The sequence below is a fragment of the Neopsephotus bourkii genome, unplaced genomic scaffold, assembly GCF_033783945.1.
Source record: "Neopsephotus bourkii isolate Nb327-2 ecotype Australia unplaced genomic scaffold, CSIRO-AGI_Nbou_v1 NB_567, whole genome shotgun sequence".
In the NCBI taxonomy this organism is placed as follows: Eukaryota; Metazoa; Chordata; class Aves; order Psittaciformes; family Psittacidae; genus Neopsephotus; species Neopsephotus bourkii.
The window spans coordinates 562,779-579,803 of NW_026901068.1; the positions used below are offsets into that span (position 1 = coordinate 562,779).

The window sequence follows — 17,025 nt, forward strand, 5'->3', positions numbered from 1 at the left end:
GTCTTTTCTTTGGAGGTTTCAAAATGATGGTTCCTATACTGTGATTAGAGTAAAAATGCTAGAAATCTTGGATTCTCATATAAAATATGCACATCCCTGAAATAGTCCAAGAAAGCCATTATTGTCTTATTTTACCAAAATTGCTGTGTTTTAATCATAACTTCATCTATCAGCTTTCTTAATATTAATTGCTGTCTTAAAGAGTTGCAAGATCATTACTGACTTTCTGAGCAAATTCATAGTTAAGAAATTCTATACAGAGAAAAACTGGATAGGTTTATGTAATCCACATTGTCCTTTGTTTTCTTGATTTAATGGCTTATTTGCTGAAAAATAATTATGAGGGTACTTGTAGTGAATTGGTTTTAACAACTGTGAATTATCTTTATTCTATTCTTTGTGAATTACTATTGTCTGTAACAAAGGGATGGTTGAATTTTACCATGTATTTTTCCCCTGAAAAAATAGAATTTTGTGTGCTAGACTGAAGATCTAATCTGCATGTTGGCTTTTACAAGAACAATATTAAAAGAAGAAAAGAGAGGATCAAAGCACTGGAAGTAATAATAATGTAGCAAGCTTAAATATTTGTGCCAGTATTTTGTAGCTCGTTAACCACTTAGTTACTGGTGCAGCACTGAACTGGGGAATAGACTTCCCAAAACATTGTTTTCAGATGCTGGTGAAGTACCATTTCAGTACTTGGGGGCTGAATCCCCTTACTCATTTAACATTGACCCCTGAGAGCAGTTCAAGTTCTGTGGTCTTTACCTTCTACAAGACAGACAAACAGTGCCCTCTAATGAGTATGGTGTGTGTATGGAATCAGCTTCCTGTCGCAGGGTTTTTCGGCTTGCCTTTTAAAAATGCTTTCAGGCCTTGGAGGTCCAAAATGAAACCCGCCAGCAGTGCTGTGGTACACAGGCATGTGTTTACTGTCTTGTCCTTTCATGATTTCAAACTAACTTTTAGAAGAGAGAAATTGAAGGGCTCATTATCCTGAGATTGTCATTGAAAGCTTGCTACCAGACTGTTAATTACAATACATGAACACTGTGCTCTGCTTCAAAGGCATGTCTCTTTCCAAGGTGTAGTAGGAATCAAAGGAAAAAGGCTATAAAAAGTATCAAGTGAGGACTTGTTATACTTCAAGCCTGGTGTTATTCTTTGAAATACAAGGGAAAAATTAGCTTTTATAATCTTTCGTGTATACATGTACAGTATTGCATGCACAGTAGCATAGGTGTAACTCTTATGCGCCAGCCATTAGAAATGAGAGACCATAAATAGGGTACATCAATGTTTTCGTGTAAGTTGAGGTAGACAGATGTATATTGTAGCAAAAAAAATTAAATAGTGCAGAAATTATTTTGGAAAAAAAAATTATGTTAGTTTGAGGAATGTAAAAATTAGTTTTTCTTCTGAGTGGTAGGCAATAAAAATGTGACAACAGTTAAACATATTGAAAGATAGGTCTTGGAGAATATCTGTCCTTTGTGTGTAGGAAATACTGTATCATTTTATTGTCTAAAGAAGATCCTGAATTTATTAGTCTTAATGAAAAATATTAAGGTTTCTTAGAAATCAGACTTCTAAGTTGTATTCCAGACTGTCTGGCAGTAATAAGGCCAGTAGCTATGAGTTCTCCTTTAGTTTCTCCTGTAAACTAAGCAACCTATCTTTTTTATTCTAATACCATGTAATACTTCAAGATATTTAGGTAGGTCAAAATACACTTTGGAAACGTATTTGCTTTACTAACATTGTACCTGTATCAGCGGTACGTTTAAAATCTCACTGGAGTTACAAGGTTTGCCAGATAACAACTCTGCTTATATTTTGGGATAAACAGCATGGCCTCAACCAGGTCTTAAATATGCTTGTGCTAAAGTATCTTTATGCAGTTGGTTTTTTGTTTTTTTTTAATTTAAATTCTAACACTAATTTAATAAAACAGGTTTACTCTTTAATACTATGTTAACAATTATGCTCCCATTTTTTACCTTAGATATGTCAGATATGTTTAAAGACAAGATCTTAAACGTACTTCAGATATATTTTCATGCATGTATTCTGAAAATTGTTAATTGAACTTTTATTAGTATATCTTCATATTGTTGTCAAATCTTAATGCAGTCAGCAGTGTTTGTGTTACACTGTGTTACCGTGAAATAACATACAACTTTAATGTCCATCAGATTTTTAGGAGCAAATCAACATATTCTGACTGGTGGACATAGGTACTGAAGTCAGTTTGGGGTCAAAGTATCATTCCGTAGACAGAAATGGCAAGTGAAGAGCTATGTTTGGAAGTAGAAGGAGGTGCTGGGGAGGAAACCTGACTTTTTTGTCTTAGTGTATGTTTAATTGTCAGTAAAGCAAAACCCAATGAATTGAATTGATTTTGAGTTTTGACAGGGTACAGGCTATAGGACTTTCTAAATTGGTTTAAATTTTGTGGTTTACATTTCTACTTTCAGTATTCTTTACACTGTAACAGTACAAAGCTTCGGTGTAATTGACAGTGGTCTTTCATGAAAATAACTGTAAGAGATAACCATATTAAATACGAGAGTGGCAGTGGATTTGAACAGGAAAAGAGTAATGGTTTTCTAGTCTTCAGAAGAAGGTGTTACATAGGCAAGTAAACCCTCCTGGCTTGCATTGCAGAGCTAAGTTGGTGACAAAAAAGAGAAGGTGAATAGATCCAAGTAAAATACACTATGACATGAAGTTATGAGCCAATAAATGTAAATTGTTGAGACAAAGCTCAAGCATGTGAAGGAATAGTGTTAAAGGGATTTTATTGGCAGAGTTTTAGGCTGAAAAACAGTGGGAATTCAGAATGGGAGAGGAAACTTTGATCTGAGATCTTGAACATAGCAAATAAGTAAAGTTATTTTCGAAGAAGCAGCAGCACATGGTTATGCTGAGCAAAAGAAAGGATGGAAGGAAGAGTTGAGATGACCCCATTCGTAGTAATCAGCAGAACAGTAGAGAAGACCTAAGTAAGAGGCAGGCTAATGTGGGCTCTTGGTCCACATGTAACTCGGTTCATAATCCTCCTAGGATACACAGTGGACTGGCCAACAGGCTAAGCATTAGGCCTGGATGCTGGGACATATTTATATCATGATATTCTACATTGTTTTTAAAATGGAATTATGTGGTGCCTGATCAAGTACTATAAGGTATTTTTCTGAAACGAAGTTTAGCTTGCTGATTAAGTTACATATAAAGTGTTCTATTTTAGTGACCAAGTTTCAATTTCTTTTCGTTGCAGTCAGAAATTGGATTTGGAAAAATGGAAACCTATATCAAGTTAGAAAAGCTTGGAGAGGTATGTACAGCTTTTAAAATTACTCGTGCTTTGGTGACAATGTCTTATGTAAAATTCTATATAAATGTTAGTGGAAAATCTCTGAATCCCTCAAAATGTTCATTGGATTTATCTTTTCAGCTAACCAGATATAGTCTACACGTGTAACAGTGTCACAACCGCACAAATGTTCTATGCATGTATCATAAGGAAAATTAGTCATAATTATTCTGTCAGTAATAAAACTAGATAAGCCTGGTGTCCTCCTGCCTTGAGTTAGATGTCAGGAAACATTCATGCTGGTCAAGAAGCCAGCACTTGCAGAGTGCAGGCAGTAGCTGTGCATGTTCTGGTAGAGAAGCCAGTATATACCTGAGCTGGGCAACCAGCTGGATGCTGCAGGGTGAAGTATGTAACACTGAGCTTGCCTGTCCTTCTGGGAGGGAAGTGATACAGCTTTCTACCTCCACTCAGCCTCTGACTTCCAGAGAAACAGTGGAATTCAGGAGGAGCCAGGTGTCAGTCCTGTCCGATTTGATTGAGGTTGACCAGTGGGATCAAAAATTAATAAGGAGGACAGGAGCATTGGGACACACTGAAGATTGCAGAAGAAAGCAGGGCTGGTCAGCGTCTTTGCTGTGAATATTGCTGCCAATCCTCCATTTGAAATATTTTCATTTCCAAAAGCATTTATTTTTTTGTCTCCAGTACTTGTTAGGTGGATCACTATACATGACATAACATTGCATATCTTTGGAGAAATGTTAATCTAGTAGGTATCAAGTCATAGTTGTGGGTGTACGTGCGAAGTGCAGTGGGCAACATCAGGTATGTAGAGTCATAGGATCATTTATGTTGAAAAGGACCTTTAAGACCATTGAGTCCAAGTGTTAACCCAACACTGACAAGCCTACCAGTAAACCATGTCCCTGAGTGCCACATCTACATGTCTTTTAAATATCTGCAAGGATATCTGCCCACTTACTTGGGCAGCCTGTTCCAATGCTTGACAGTCCCTTCAGTGAAGGCATTTTTCTTCATATACAGCCTAAACCTCCCCCCTGGCACAGCTTGTGGGCATTGCCTCTTGTCCTATCACTTGTTACTTGGGAGAAGAGATGAGCCACTTCCTTGCTCCATCCTCCCCTGAGGTACTTGTAGAGAGTAATAAGGTCTCCCCTGCGCCTTCTCCAGGTTAAACAACTCCGGTTCCCTCAGCTGCTCCTCACAGGACTTGTGCTCTATACCTTTCACGAGCTTTGTTGCTCTTCTTTGGACACACTGCAGCACCTCAGTGTCTTTCTTGTAGAGAGGCAAAAAACTTGAACACACTATTGGAGGCGTAGCCTCACCAGTGCCAAGTACAGGGGTACAATCACTGCCTTAGTCCTGGTGGCCACACTATTTCTGATAAAAGCCAGGATATTCTTGGCCGCCTTGGCTACCTGGGCACAAGCTGGCTCATGTTCAGCCCCCTGTTGACAAAAACCCCAGGTGCTTTTTCACTAGGCAGCTTTCCAGCCACTCATCCCCAAGCCTTTGATGTTGCATGGGGTTATTGTGACCCAGGTGCGGGGCCTGGCACTTTGCATTGTTGAACCTTGTACAATTGGCCACAGCCCATAAATGCAGCCTGTCCAGATCCCTCTGTAGAGCCTTACGGTACTGTACTGTAACCTAGGGCAGTTTCTGTAATTTTGTTGTGTCGTCTTTCATTTGCTGGGATTAGTTGTACCTACTTGCTGTTTTGTCAGAATTTCTTGCCCTTATGTAACAAGTCCTGAGAATTTTGGATCTCTTCCAAAAAAAAAAAAGGCTTGAGAAAGATAAGCTTCATGATACTCACTGTTCATGATGTCAAGAAACTACCAAAACAAGTTACATGTTTTCAAAAAAGTAATGGAAGAGTATGCAGCCTTTGGAAACGTAATGGCAGTGTAGTTTAGAGATACCTGAGCTAGTTTTCATCAAATAGAAACTTTCAAGAGGGTAAATGATCCAAGCAGTGAACTTAGTGAATTTAATGCTACCTGATCTGACTTCTTCAGAAGCTGTATGCCGTATAGCTTTCCATGTCATTTTCAGACTTGTCAAGCATATACATCCCTTGTGTCTTTTGTGTGTTCAGACCTGAGCTGAATATAAATAATCAATTCTGTAGTTTTATGTGTTTAAAAAAGACAATGTAAAAAAAAAAAAATTGTATCCAAAATTTAACCTATTAGAACCTCAAACAGAAGTTTATATTTTATTAACTGATCTTTCAATGAAGGAACAACATGTAAAAGTATAATTTTTCCATTTTGTAGGGTACTTATGCAACAGTTTATAAGGGGAGAAGTAAATTGACAGAGAACCTGGTAGCTCTGAAAGAAATCCGCCTGGAACATGAAGAGGGAGCACCATGTACAGCTATAAGAGAAGGTGATAACTTTGGGTTTATTTCTTAGAATTTCAAATACTTCTGGATTATTTTCCTTTTTTTTATTTTTATTTTTTTTTTATCCAAAGTTCTGTTAGAACTTGGAAATACATAGGCTGCATGGGAGATTAATGAAATTGGTATTAGTTTTGATGAGGAAAATTTTAGTCTAGACTTACAAAGATTGAGTGTTTCAAATTTATTTATCAGGGGTGGATGTGTTCTTACATGGATGATTTTGTACTGGATTAGACTATTGTTAATGAGTAACTTTGAGGGATTCAGAATTCATTTTACCAAATGGCTACTTCTCTTTGAAATGTATAATGTAGGAAATAGTTACACTTTGTTACTCAAATGTCTGGTGTTTTGATTAAATACCTTTCTTATTAATTAAATCTGTGAGTATTATGTTCTTAAAAAGTGGCTTTTTAATTATAAAAAAATATAGATAGCTTGTACGTATGAACTTACTAGAAATGCATTTACTGCTTGTGTTTTGCATTTGTTTATACTTACAATTCTCTTTTGCAGTGTCATTATTAAAAGATCTGAAGCATGCAAATATTGTTACATTACACGATATTGTCCACACAGACAAGTCTTTGACTCTTGTTTTTGAATATCTGGTAAGTGCTTACACAGCTAGTGAGCTTTACATTCAGCTTATTGTTTCCAAGTAACACAGACATAACAAAGTAAGAGCATAATAAGAGGGATGAAGAAAAACTCTTTACTTCCAATGTAATTTGTGAATATAGCAATTTCATAACATACTGTGCCACACACAACATGGAGAAGAAGGTAATAACAGATGATGTTGCCTGAGATGATGCAGTTTGCTGGAAAACATATGGTATTTCTATACATTTATGTATATCTTTGAAAAGCCAGAGTTTTCTGCATGTTGAGGCTTTTCGGGTTTTTTTTCCTGTTGAACATTTTTTACAGAAAATTGGGTTTTCTGATGAATTCTTTCAATTCTAACAATAAATAATACTTACATAATCTGCTGTCCACTATTTTATTGACTATTGATGATGGTGTTTTGACAGGACAAGGACCTGAAGCAGTATATGGATGACTGTGGTAACATCATGAGTATGCACAATGTAAAGGTGAGTTGTTTGAATAGCAGTGACTGTCTTCCAGCTTTCTCTGTTCTAAGAATTTCAGAGAACTTAATAGTTAGGAGCTGTATGGTCTAGGGCTTTAAAAAAAAAAAAGGAAAAAAAAGGAACATAAATTCTTTTTTGACCTTTGGCTCTGGCTTAGCTACATTTGGCATCAAATGGAGTCTTTCTTTTTGCTTTTGATGGCTGAAAACAGGAGATACATAACTTTATATGTTTACATTCTATTTGAAGTTTTAGATTTAAAATTGGAAATCTCCTAAAGAATAATCATTTCATAACTCTTTTGACCTTTCTTTGTCCTTCCATTATTTTATACTCATTTATTAAGGCTGTAGTTTGGTATGTCCTCAAATAAAACTTACATATACATAACTGTGGAAAATCTAGCCTCAATTGTGAATGTGGGTTTGGATGTCATTGCCTACCACACAAGAAACTGAAAATACGTATTTAAGAATGAGTAATGTTCATCTTTCTATTAATAATAAAATGGTAATTATTTTCTTTAAGGTTTGTGTGTTCCTTTTAACCGTGGCTGTGTCCAGGTCAAATGACTCGGTTGCCAATCTAGCCTGATGAAACTATAACTCATGTTCAAGTGTTACTTCTCTCCTAACAAGCAGGTTTTGATTTGGAAAACCGGAATAACTCTTCGTGTTCTTTAATACTTAAGGCTTTATAAACAAGATTCCAAATAGGAGAACAATACTATACTGAAATGAATGAAGTTGCCCAAGAAGGCCGGGCTACCAGTAGCACCCCGCTGTATTGCAGCCTGTGCTGCACTATACTTTCAAAACCTCTTCATTAAGCCATATATAATTCATATAAGGATGTTACTTGTATAGCAGATGTGTTTGAGAAATTCTTACATGCCTCTTTAAGAAATTAACCGGTGGTCCTAACAAAAAATACACATCGGTCTGTACGCATGGTAGGAAAACTATGTTTATGTTTATACAGTAGCACGTGTCACAAGCAGGGTTGACAGTACAGTGTACTGAATATTGTGGTGGGCTTTGTGTACATTCCAGCAGAATTGTCATCCTCGGTTTTGGCTTAGGTGCATGTTGAGAAATCTGTTTGTAGTCGAATTACAGATGGAATGCAGTCTAGATGCTGGTGACTATTTGGTTAGCTTTTTCATTTATTCTGTTGTCACATTACAGTAAGTATCTTTAGGAAAAGACATCTGTCCTTAACCTACTCTGTTCTTCCTTTGAAAGTGTGTAAAGGGAAATTCTTTAATTCGTACGTACTTCAGATAGACAACAAAAAAGCATAATTATGCTTGTGTTTTTAATTAACTACAAGTTAATAAGTGAGGCTTTAAGCTTAAAAAAAAATAAAAGCTGAAGTGGGATGCTGACTCCTATAATAAGTGCAGTTAGAGAACAAGCAGAATTTGTTTGTGGTAATATGAGCTAAGCAGAGGAACTGTTTTTCCTTGTTTGCCTACGGTTTAAGCTGTGACCTAGGAGCAGATTTGTACGGTCAGTACCTTTGGCACTGGGAAACCAAAACAGCTGCTTAGCTGTGGTAGCTGTAGGTGCTTACGTTAAAATAACTGGGAGGGTTGGGTCATTATTTACATTTGAGAGACCTTCCTGTCGTCACTCTCCTCGCATTCCTCAGCTAATTGTCAGTTTTTAGTTTTAGCAAAATGAAGATGTATAATATAAAAATGTGCGTGATCTCTGCAGGTATTACTGTTTCAAACAAAAATTTGAGCTAAGACATGTCGTCCTGTGCATTTCCAAAAGGATCCCTGCCCACTGTGGTGAATATCCACAATTTGTGTGGAATGATCTGTTTTGCCTTCTTGACTAAGTTCCAGTGTACACTAGAGATTGCTATCAATTTCCATAGCAGTGTGGTTAATATCACTTGGGACTGACTACCCCTGCAACAGCATGGACATGAGTAGATGGAAGAACACTTGTTGCTTCTTATCCTGCTCTTCAAAAAAAGAAAACAGGGAGAAAAATATCAATGCCAATTCCTTTTTTCTAGAACAGATAAATCCCACTTAAGCAGACTGAAAGCAGATGGATGTACCTACACCTGCTGCTTATTTGTCCAGTTCACAAAAAAGAGTTTGGTGGTGCCACCTGGCACAAAAATAAACTGATGTGTTAGAAAATGGTCATCTAAAAATATTTTGGTGTTTCTCCCTGAAAGTTGTGCTACTGCTGAATTTGTCACAGTGGTAAGCATTGCTTTCTGTAATGCTTTGCATTTTTTTATTGTACATGTGATCATCTATACTGGCTGAGGACTGTTGTGTGGTAAATACCAGCAGTGGCTACCCAGAAGTCCCATTTTCAAGACCAGACCTTTTATACGTACATACGTAGTAGTTCTTAATGCAGTGATATAGTCACTTGCTTGACTGCTCTCTGCCAAGCCTTTCTTCTTCCCTTTACTACTTTTATGTCTATGTATGTGCAGCCTTAATATGCGTGACTGAAGTTGTTTGCTTTGCTTGCTGTTCCAGAGGACTAAAATAAACCTGTGTATGTCAAGGTGAGGGGATGAATATAAATGCCAGAAGCAGTTGGGCTGCTTTAGTAATCCTCATTTCTCCATGTTTCAGGAGCTTGTGAATCCCAGCATATTTTTCAAACAGCGTGCCAAAATGTTTAGTTTATACTTAGTTTAGCACAGTTGGATAGAAAGGCTGCTGAGTTGCATTTTCAGAAGGGATTCTGTTGCAGAAGGGAACTTTAATGTAGTCAGAGACAGTTACCTTTAAAGATACTAGCACCAAGAAGAGCACTGATAAATGCTTACTTAAAAATTAACAGCCCTGCTGTTGGAGCACTTCAGTTAAGCAGAATAAATTGCTCTTAAAATTTTCATTGTAAAGTATGGTGTTAAAGCAGTGTGTTAGCATAAAAGGCTTTTAAATCTAAACAACGATGTCTGGATTGTATTTATATAGAAAGGTAACTTCCTCTTGAGAAGTATTTTTGTTCTGCTTGCAGCACAGAGACTTAATTCTGCAGTGCCCAAATGGGCTTTACAGTCATGTAATCTGTACATTAACATTTTTAGTCTCATTTATGCAAGTGTTCTCTTTTGTAGCTATTTTTATACCAAATTCTTCGTGGTTTGGCATACTGTCATAGAAGAAAGGTATTACATCGAGATCTGAAGCCACAAAATCTACTCATTAATGAGAAAGGAGAACTGAAGCTTGCGGACTTTGGTATGGCTTGAAAATATTCTGTAACAAATGTTTTCCTTCATTCAGCAAAAGAGAGGAATCTTTCCTTATAAAGGAAAGATGAGAACATCAGGTCTCATTTGTGCATTCTCAGGTGGAAAGTCAGCCTTTTACAGGATGTTAGTAATCAAAGTAATATGCATATAGGTAATAACGTCGCTTGAATTATTGTTTGAAAGTAGTCTTACAGCTTACACTTAGTCACATCATTAAGGTGGAGCTCAGGCTGCTTTTCCTAACACTCCACTCTGAAGCAGAGTAACCATGTCAGGAGAGAGAACGGATTTGTCCATATGCTAAATTGTTAGGTGGTACTTCATAACTGATGCACCAAGTTCCTTTGGGGTATCTGGTAGAGTGGGGCATTCACAGATTCCTGTTACCTTCTGTGTTAGGAAGGTCCTTTGAAAGTCATGCTACCAGTATTGTTTTTTCCTCCCTTGGGTACGAGTGAAAGTTGCTTAGATTGTATCTAACACGGTAGACCTAAATTTCCTTGAAAGTAATACTGACAAACTTTGACACTGTTAGGATGGAAAACCCTTGCTGATCCAACACTAACTTAGTCTGTTTCCACCTTTTCATTATTTGCTTATTGCCATCTGCCTTTTGCAGAAGGGTTTTCACAGGAGGGAGGTGTCATATTGATCTGTTGTTTAGTTGTTTTAATGAAATCTGTAGGATTACTGGAGGATTTTATCTCTTTACATGTCTTCTGTACTTAAAAACGCAGACCATGAGATTGCTGTAAATACTAAGAAGCAAATCACAAGTTGTAGAAAGGTATTTAGTAGGGCTTTTTAATGAACATTAAGGGAAGGTATTTAGCAAGTACAATAAGGTTGATTTAGCTCATACTGAATTCTTTGTCATGCGAAAAAAAGATTTCAGCAAACTGCACGTGACTTTATTTCCCTTTTATCAAGGATTGGCTAGAGCGAAGTCTGTTCCTACGAAGACCTATTCCAATGAAGTTGTCACATTATGGTACAGACCACCCGATGTTCTCCTTGGATCTTCAGAGTATTCAACTCAAATTGACATGTGGTTTGTATAGCTTTGTCTAATTTAAATTCTTGTTCATCAGTCAAGATGAAAAATGTCAACTCTTTATTATTATGCAGTAGCATTCAAATGCTCATCCTTGGAATTGTTGAAAGTTACAAGTGAGTTAGATCTTTAGAGAGAGGAATGGCAACCAGGGAAGATGCTATTATTTCTCTCTTTTTATTGCATAGAGTAAGCAGGCATTAGGCCTACAGTGTTAGGGGGAATAAAAACAAACAGGTTCTCCTAATGACATTATAATGTGATATTTTACTGTGAACTTTAATAGAATTGATAAACTTGACATCTGAAGGAAGAGGATAGGATATAGCTATGACAGGTTCTGTTTAGTCTTTGACGGTTCTTTTGTTACTACATATCTTTCAAAACAACATTTTAACAGCAGTATGTAGCTAACAACTAATTTAATTTGTTTTAATTGAAGAGAAATCGCGGAAGTCTTCAAGAGATGAAAGCTTCAGCTGGGAGATGGTTTCTGATTTATCTTTTCTTCTGTGCTTTTTAAAGGGGCGTCGGATGCATATTTTTTGAAATGGCATCAGGAAGGCCTCTTTTTCCTGGTTCGACTGTTGAAGATGAACTGCATTTAATTTTCAGACTTCTGGGTAAGAATACTTTTATCAGTAATGTTAATGCTATGTGTTTGTTCTTTTAAGCACTTTTTCCATGAGAACTGTAGATCTTGCGGTATAAACAGTGATATTTTATATTGCATTTATGTTGTAATTAAGGTGAATGAGTTACTCTTGAAAAATTATTGAGCCCTTTTGGGGTTTTTTTGCTTTCTTTCCTGTTTTAATGACAAGATTAAATGCTTATTTTTGTCAAAGTTGTTTCTTTACATTTTTTTAAGTTGAATTTGTTTCTTTTTTTAAATGCAGGAACCCCATGTCAAGAAACATGGCCAGGCATTTCTTCCACTGATGAATTTAGAAACTACAACTTTCCTAAATATAAACCACAACCCCTCATCAACCATGCACCAAGGTACTTTACATTTTATTAATAGACAGTATGCATCCCAGTGGTTTGCGTATTTGTAAATGTGAACATGTTTCCAAGTACAGTCTGCTACGGAATGCTGGAAAACTGCATCAGGTGTGTTACTGTGGGCAGATAGTAAAGCAAAGCGTAATCTTGATACCATGTGATTACTTTGTCTAGTAGCATGCAGCTCCTTAATGACCTATAGAACTATAAACTCTGATTAATAGTGCCTGCATATTAAGTGTATTCACACAGCACTTCCTAAATAACCCCAGTTCTCCTCTGTTATATAATAGGCCCATTGTTAAAATGGCAAAGTTTTCTTGAGCATTCTGTTGAAATCATGCTAAAACCATTATGAGGAACTTGAAGAGATTGTTACAAACAAACTTTATAACAAGGACTAAAGCATCTTTTATCAACTCTGGATTAAAAAAATGTAACATTGTGGCCTTCCACTAAATGAATGGTGTTAAGCTTAAAAGCTTTTTTGCTGAAATAAACAATCCAGGTCAATCTAGTAAATCACCATCCAGAGCTCACGATTTGTCTGCCACTAGTGTTTTCCAAATAGTCTTGTTCTGAGGTGTTGGTACTTGTATGTACATTAGCATGCGGAGGAGTTGATTAGGTGAAAGTACATCCATATTTATTTCTCAGGTTCGATGTCATGTATTGTAATGAAGTCAGTTCATTTGCAGCTTTGTTCTTGTATAGTCTAATAACTCTTAATTTTTAATTTTTTTTTATTTTTAGGCTAGACACAGAAGGCATTGAATTGATAGCCAAATTCCTTCAAGTAAGATGTTTTGTCTTTTTACTTCATAAAAGTGCAAGCTAAGGATTTTAATATATGATTTAAAAGTTAGAAGCTGTAGTATCTGTTAGATCTGTCTCAAAGTGGAATATGCAGCCGAGTCTGTAGGGAATGACAGATTTGGGAAGAACGTCAGTTTTGGGAAGCCTGTGTACTGTAAGAATTAAAAACCTGGTGTTTCATTTCTTTACATTTCTATGCCCCCTCCTCAAACTGATCTTACTGCTTTTTGTAAAAGTAGAGTCAATCCTATGTTAGTGATTCCCTGAAAGAAAAAAAAATCTCTTGTGAAATACAGCGTTAAAACAGAGCTTTTAAATACAAATACTAAATTCCTGTAACACTGAGAAGCAGTTAGTAAGGTGTAATATTACTCTTTGATCTTCCAAAATGCATTCAGAGTGTGAAGTGGTTTTAATCTTTTAATCTGTATTAAAAATGAGCCAGAAGCAAGATGGAAGGCCAGCTCTTAAGGCTTTGAATAGTTGCAAAAGTGCTGTAACTTCACAGCATTAAAAATTCTTAGTACATAAAGTGTAGTTGCCCTGCTTTGCAACCTGTGATTTAAATTTCTACATCAGGTCTTCACATTGTGTCAGAACAGTACTTGTAGTCCTTGGTGGGACTTTATTCTTACTTGTGTATAGCTTTTTAAATGTAGTTGTCCAATTGTGTGCATACACCAAGCAGGAGACGTTTGATCGCAAACTGAAGACCATGTTTAGTTGTCTAAAGTTCCATTTTATGCACACCACTGCAGTATAGTCCATCAAATTAAAAACTCTTGTGAGCTCATGTAGTAGCATTTCATTGCAATTTAGCATCAGAACACACAGTGTAGACAAAAGGCTGACATCTAGTCATTGTTGCATCTAGAAATAAAGAAAATTTTTTACTTGCATTCATTTACAGCAGTTATTTTTACTGTTGTAGCCATCTTGGTATATGTCAATAATACCAAACTAGATAACACATTAGAATAGAATGGTTTGAGTTGGAAGGGACCTTCAAGATTTTCATATGTGAGATAAAAGTAATGAAACCAAATTTGTTCTAGTGAGCTGGTAAGAAATATTGAGCAAGTAGAACTTTATATCTCTCTTTGCTGAAATCATTTGATTCAAAGTTTTTTGATGAAGACTAACACACTTGTTTCCTTTTATGTTAATAGTATGAATCAAAAAAGAGAATTTCAGCAGAGGAAGCCATGAAACATGCATACTTCAGAAGTCTTGGAACAAGAATACACACTTTGCCTGAAAGTAAGATGAGAAATAAAGTAGCAGTCTTGTTAAAATAGTGCATTAAAGAGAAGTACATTGCTCAGTGTCATCTACTAAAGAAGTCTGGTATATATTGGCTTAAATATTTGGAAATGGGAAACATTTTTTTAATCTAAACTGTACAATTAAGACTAGAACTTTGTTCAGTAAAGCATATTTATGTTTGGATATAATTAATTTCTTTTTTATATTCTAGGTGTTTCAATATTCAGTCTAAAAGAGATTCAGCTGCAAAAAGACCCTGGCTTTCGAAATTCCACTTACCCAGAGACAGGTATGAAAAGCTTAGTATTTTCTCTTATCTGCAGACAGAGTGCTATGCCAGAGACATTTGGAACTGAAAAACAACTTTCTTAAGTTGGTGTGTGTGTACGCAAACAAATACCAGACTTCTGTAGAGACGTGTAAGCTGAATGCACAGAAGGAGGTGAGTTTTACTAGGGATGGGCAGAGGGGCTGTTAACATGAAAACATTTTTGAGTTTCAAACCATTTTTACAAAAAATCAGACCCAGTAAGGGCAGTTAAAAGACAGATGCTGATACTGGTTTAATCACAAAATAAATTACCTTGAAATAGAAAGACAGAAAATAGAGATGATAACTGAATATTGTGTTGCGTGAATGCTTTGGTGTCTTACCATGGTCCTTGTTCTATTGTAGGACATGGAAAGAACAGAAGGCAGAGCATGCTTTTTTAAAGTGGGTTGCACAGAGTCAAGCCCAAGCCTATCCTGTCAGTCAAGGACTCGGATCTGAAGGCAGTGCTCTCTGTTGGTGGACTTGGAATCACAGTTTGTCTACACTGTCCTCTTCACAGTGGAGTCTTTTTATTTCCAACCTGCAGATTATGTTTTTATATTTGTTGTCACAGTGTGACAAATTTTTGTACAGTTGGTTTTAAGGTCTCCTCTGCCACTAGAGCCAGTAGGTTACAGCTGTTGATGTAACTGTAGCTGCAATTTTTGTGCAGGACTGAGAAACACAGTGCATTATTTATTGCGGAATCATTGCTGCTAAATAACTACTGTCTGTATAGTTAACACAACAGTTCCATGCCTGAAGAAGTTGCAATGGCTTTATAATATGTGAATGCATCTGTTTCTCTTCATAAAATGTTCTACTGCTGCAGGGTTTTTTTGTATTTCTTAAACTGCAGTGTTTCCTGGAATGTAAACATAGCTTTGCTTGGCTATAGGTGAACCATCTTTAATGCTCTAAGTTCATGGCACTTAATTCCTTATTTAACATTGGAAGTATGTGGTGAAGTAGTTGAAAAATTATAATGCATATTATGTTTTTGAAAAGCACATGGTGTGAAAGTTGATTCAAACAGGTGAACAGTAACCATTATTTGCTCTCAGATCCTATGTTAGTTATTGATAAACTAGAGCATGGAGACTGGATCATAAATTTTGTCAGCATAAGATATTTGCACATTGTTGTGCACATGGGGCCTGCAGAAGCAATGACTTTTTTACCTTGTTTTTAACTTAGAAATACAAATAGTAAAACAATGTTTCATATATGTTGGACCCTGGCTTACTTTTGAAGTTTAGAATTTTGTTACAGAGGAACAGGACAACTAATTACAAGAATATGGGAAATAATATCACACTTTTCCCACCTTGTTGCTCTCCCATTTGTGCATTATTCACTTGAAATCAACTGGAAAGATGCAAGTTTGTACTTGATAAGAACTCATGATACTACAGAGCTTTTACAATGGGAACTTAGAGACTTTTTCAGATCTTAGATGTTATCTGTTTACCAGAGATAGTAAACATGTTACTACTATGCTTATGCATCTCAGTGAGTATCATAAGTACACCCTTGGTGATGGTTACAGTATTTTTAAGCATTTGTGTTCACCTTTATGAACCTATTTGTTTAGTGCATCTTAAAGAGACTGTAAATCTTTATTGGTATATTTTGAAATGGTCATGTAAATCTTTGGCTGGTATATCAAGAAAATAGTCATAGGTAACTTAATTTTTTCCTGACATTCACTGTAAAACGTTCAGGGGTCCTACCATTTCTGTTCAGGAAATCTTGTAGTTTATTGTTATTTAACAGTATTAAGTGAATTTTTGTATATTTCATTTTAACTTTATTTGTGAATAGTGATTGTGGCATGTTTGGGGGTGTTTTATTAATATTTCATTGAAACTGGTAAATTTGAATTGGGATTTTTTTTTTTATTATTATTATTATTTTCTGGAAGAGAGAAATTCATGTGTAATGGTGACTGTTGGACCACTACTGCTTTTCAGCATTTGTAAACTGGTTTTACGTTAAATCTTGTAGACCTAACAAACTGCTGTTATTTCTAACTGACCGACCTGTATTAATATTGTACTTTTGAAAGTATAAATATTATGTGGAATTCTTTGGTTTTGTTTTGAAATTTATAACAACAAAGGCCCTATGTTGTTAAAAATACAGACTAAGTGAACTTGCGGTTCTTGGGCCGTTGTTGGAAACGTTTAGCTAGGTCTGTGTGTTGTGGGAGTCACCAGTTTCAACTGTGGCTGCTTATTGATCCATGCAGTGCAGAGGTAGTGGCAGTGAAAAGTAATGCGGCTTATCTGTGACTGAGGCTGTTCAGGATCTTAGCATCAGCATGGTCCACAGCCTTACCATTGGCACGCGAGTCCTGCATGTCACACGGTATTAGAAGTCTTGCCAAGGTCTAGGAGCGTGATACATGTCTTGGATACAAGTGTGGGTCTCCCACTGATTCCAGTGGGATCGTTCTGTGTGTAT

The 17,025-nt window shown here is 36.3% G+C and overlaps 1 protein-coding gene across 2 annotated transcripts in view; it reads left to right on the forward strand.

The window, feature by feature from the left end:
• Positions 1 to 16,645, forward strand: part of CDK17 (cyclin dependent kinase 17) — a 91,316-nt gene extending 74,671 nt beyond the window's left edge. For both annotated transcript variants that reach the window (XM_061351234.1, XM_061351236.1), the window contains 12 exons: positions 3,284 to 3,340; positions 5,629 to 5,743; positions 6,276 to 6,370; positions 6,797 to 6,859; positions 9,965 to 10,088; positions 11,033 to 11,153; positions 11,682 to 11,779; positions 12,056 to 12,161; positions 12,918 to 12,960; positions 14,150 to 14,240; positions 14,458 to 14,535; positions 14,923 to 16,645. In XM_061351234.1, the coding sequence (XP_061207218.1) occupies positions 3,284 to 3,340; positions 5,629 to 5,743; positions 6,276 to 6,370; positions 6,797 to 6,859; positions 9,965 to 10,088; positions 11,033 to 11,153; positions 11,682 to 11,779; positions 12,056 to 12,161; positions 12,918 to 12,960; positions 14,150 to 14,240; positions 14,458 to 14,535; positions 14,923 to 14,960 (1,029 nt within the window). In that variant the 3' untranslated portion in view covers positions 14,961 to 16,645. The remainder of the gene's footprint in view (positions 1 to 3,283; positions 3,341 to 5,628; positions 5,744 to 6,275; positions 6,371 to 6,796; positions 6,860 to 9,964; positions 10,089 to 11,032; positions 11,154 to 11,681; positions 11,780 to 12,055; positions 12,162 to 12,917; positions 12,961 to 14,149; positions 14,241 to 14,457; positions 14,536 to 14,922) is intronic.
• Positions 16,646 to 17,025: the final 380 nt, after the last annotated feature.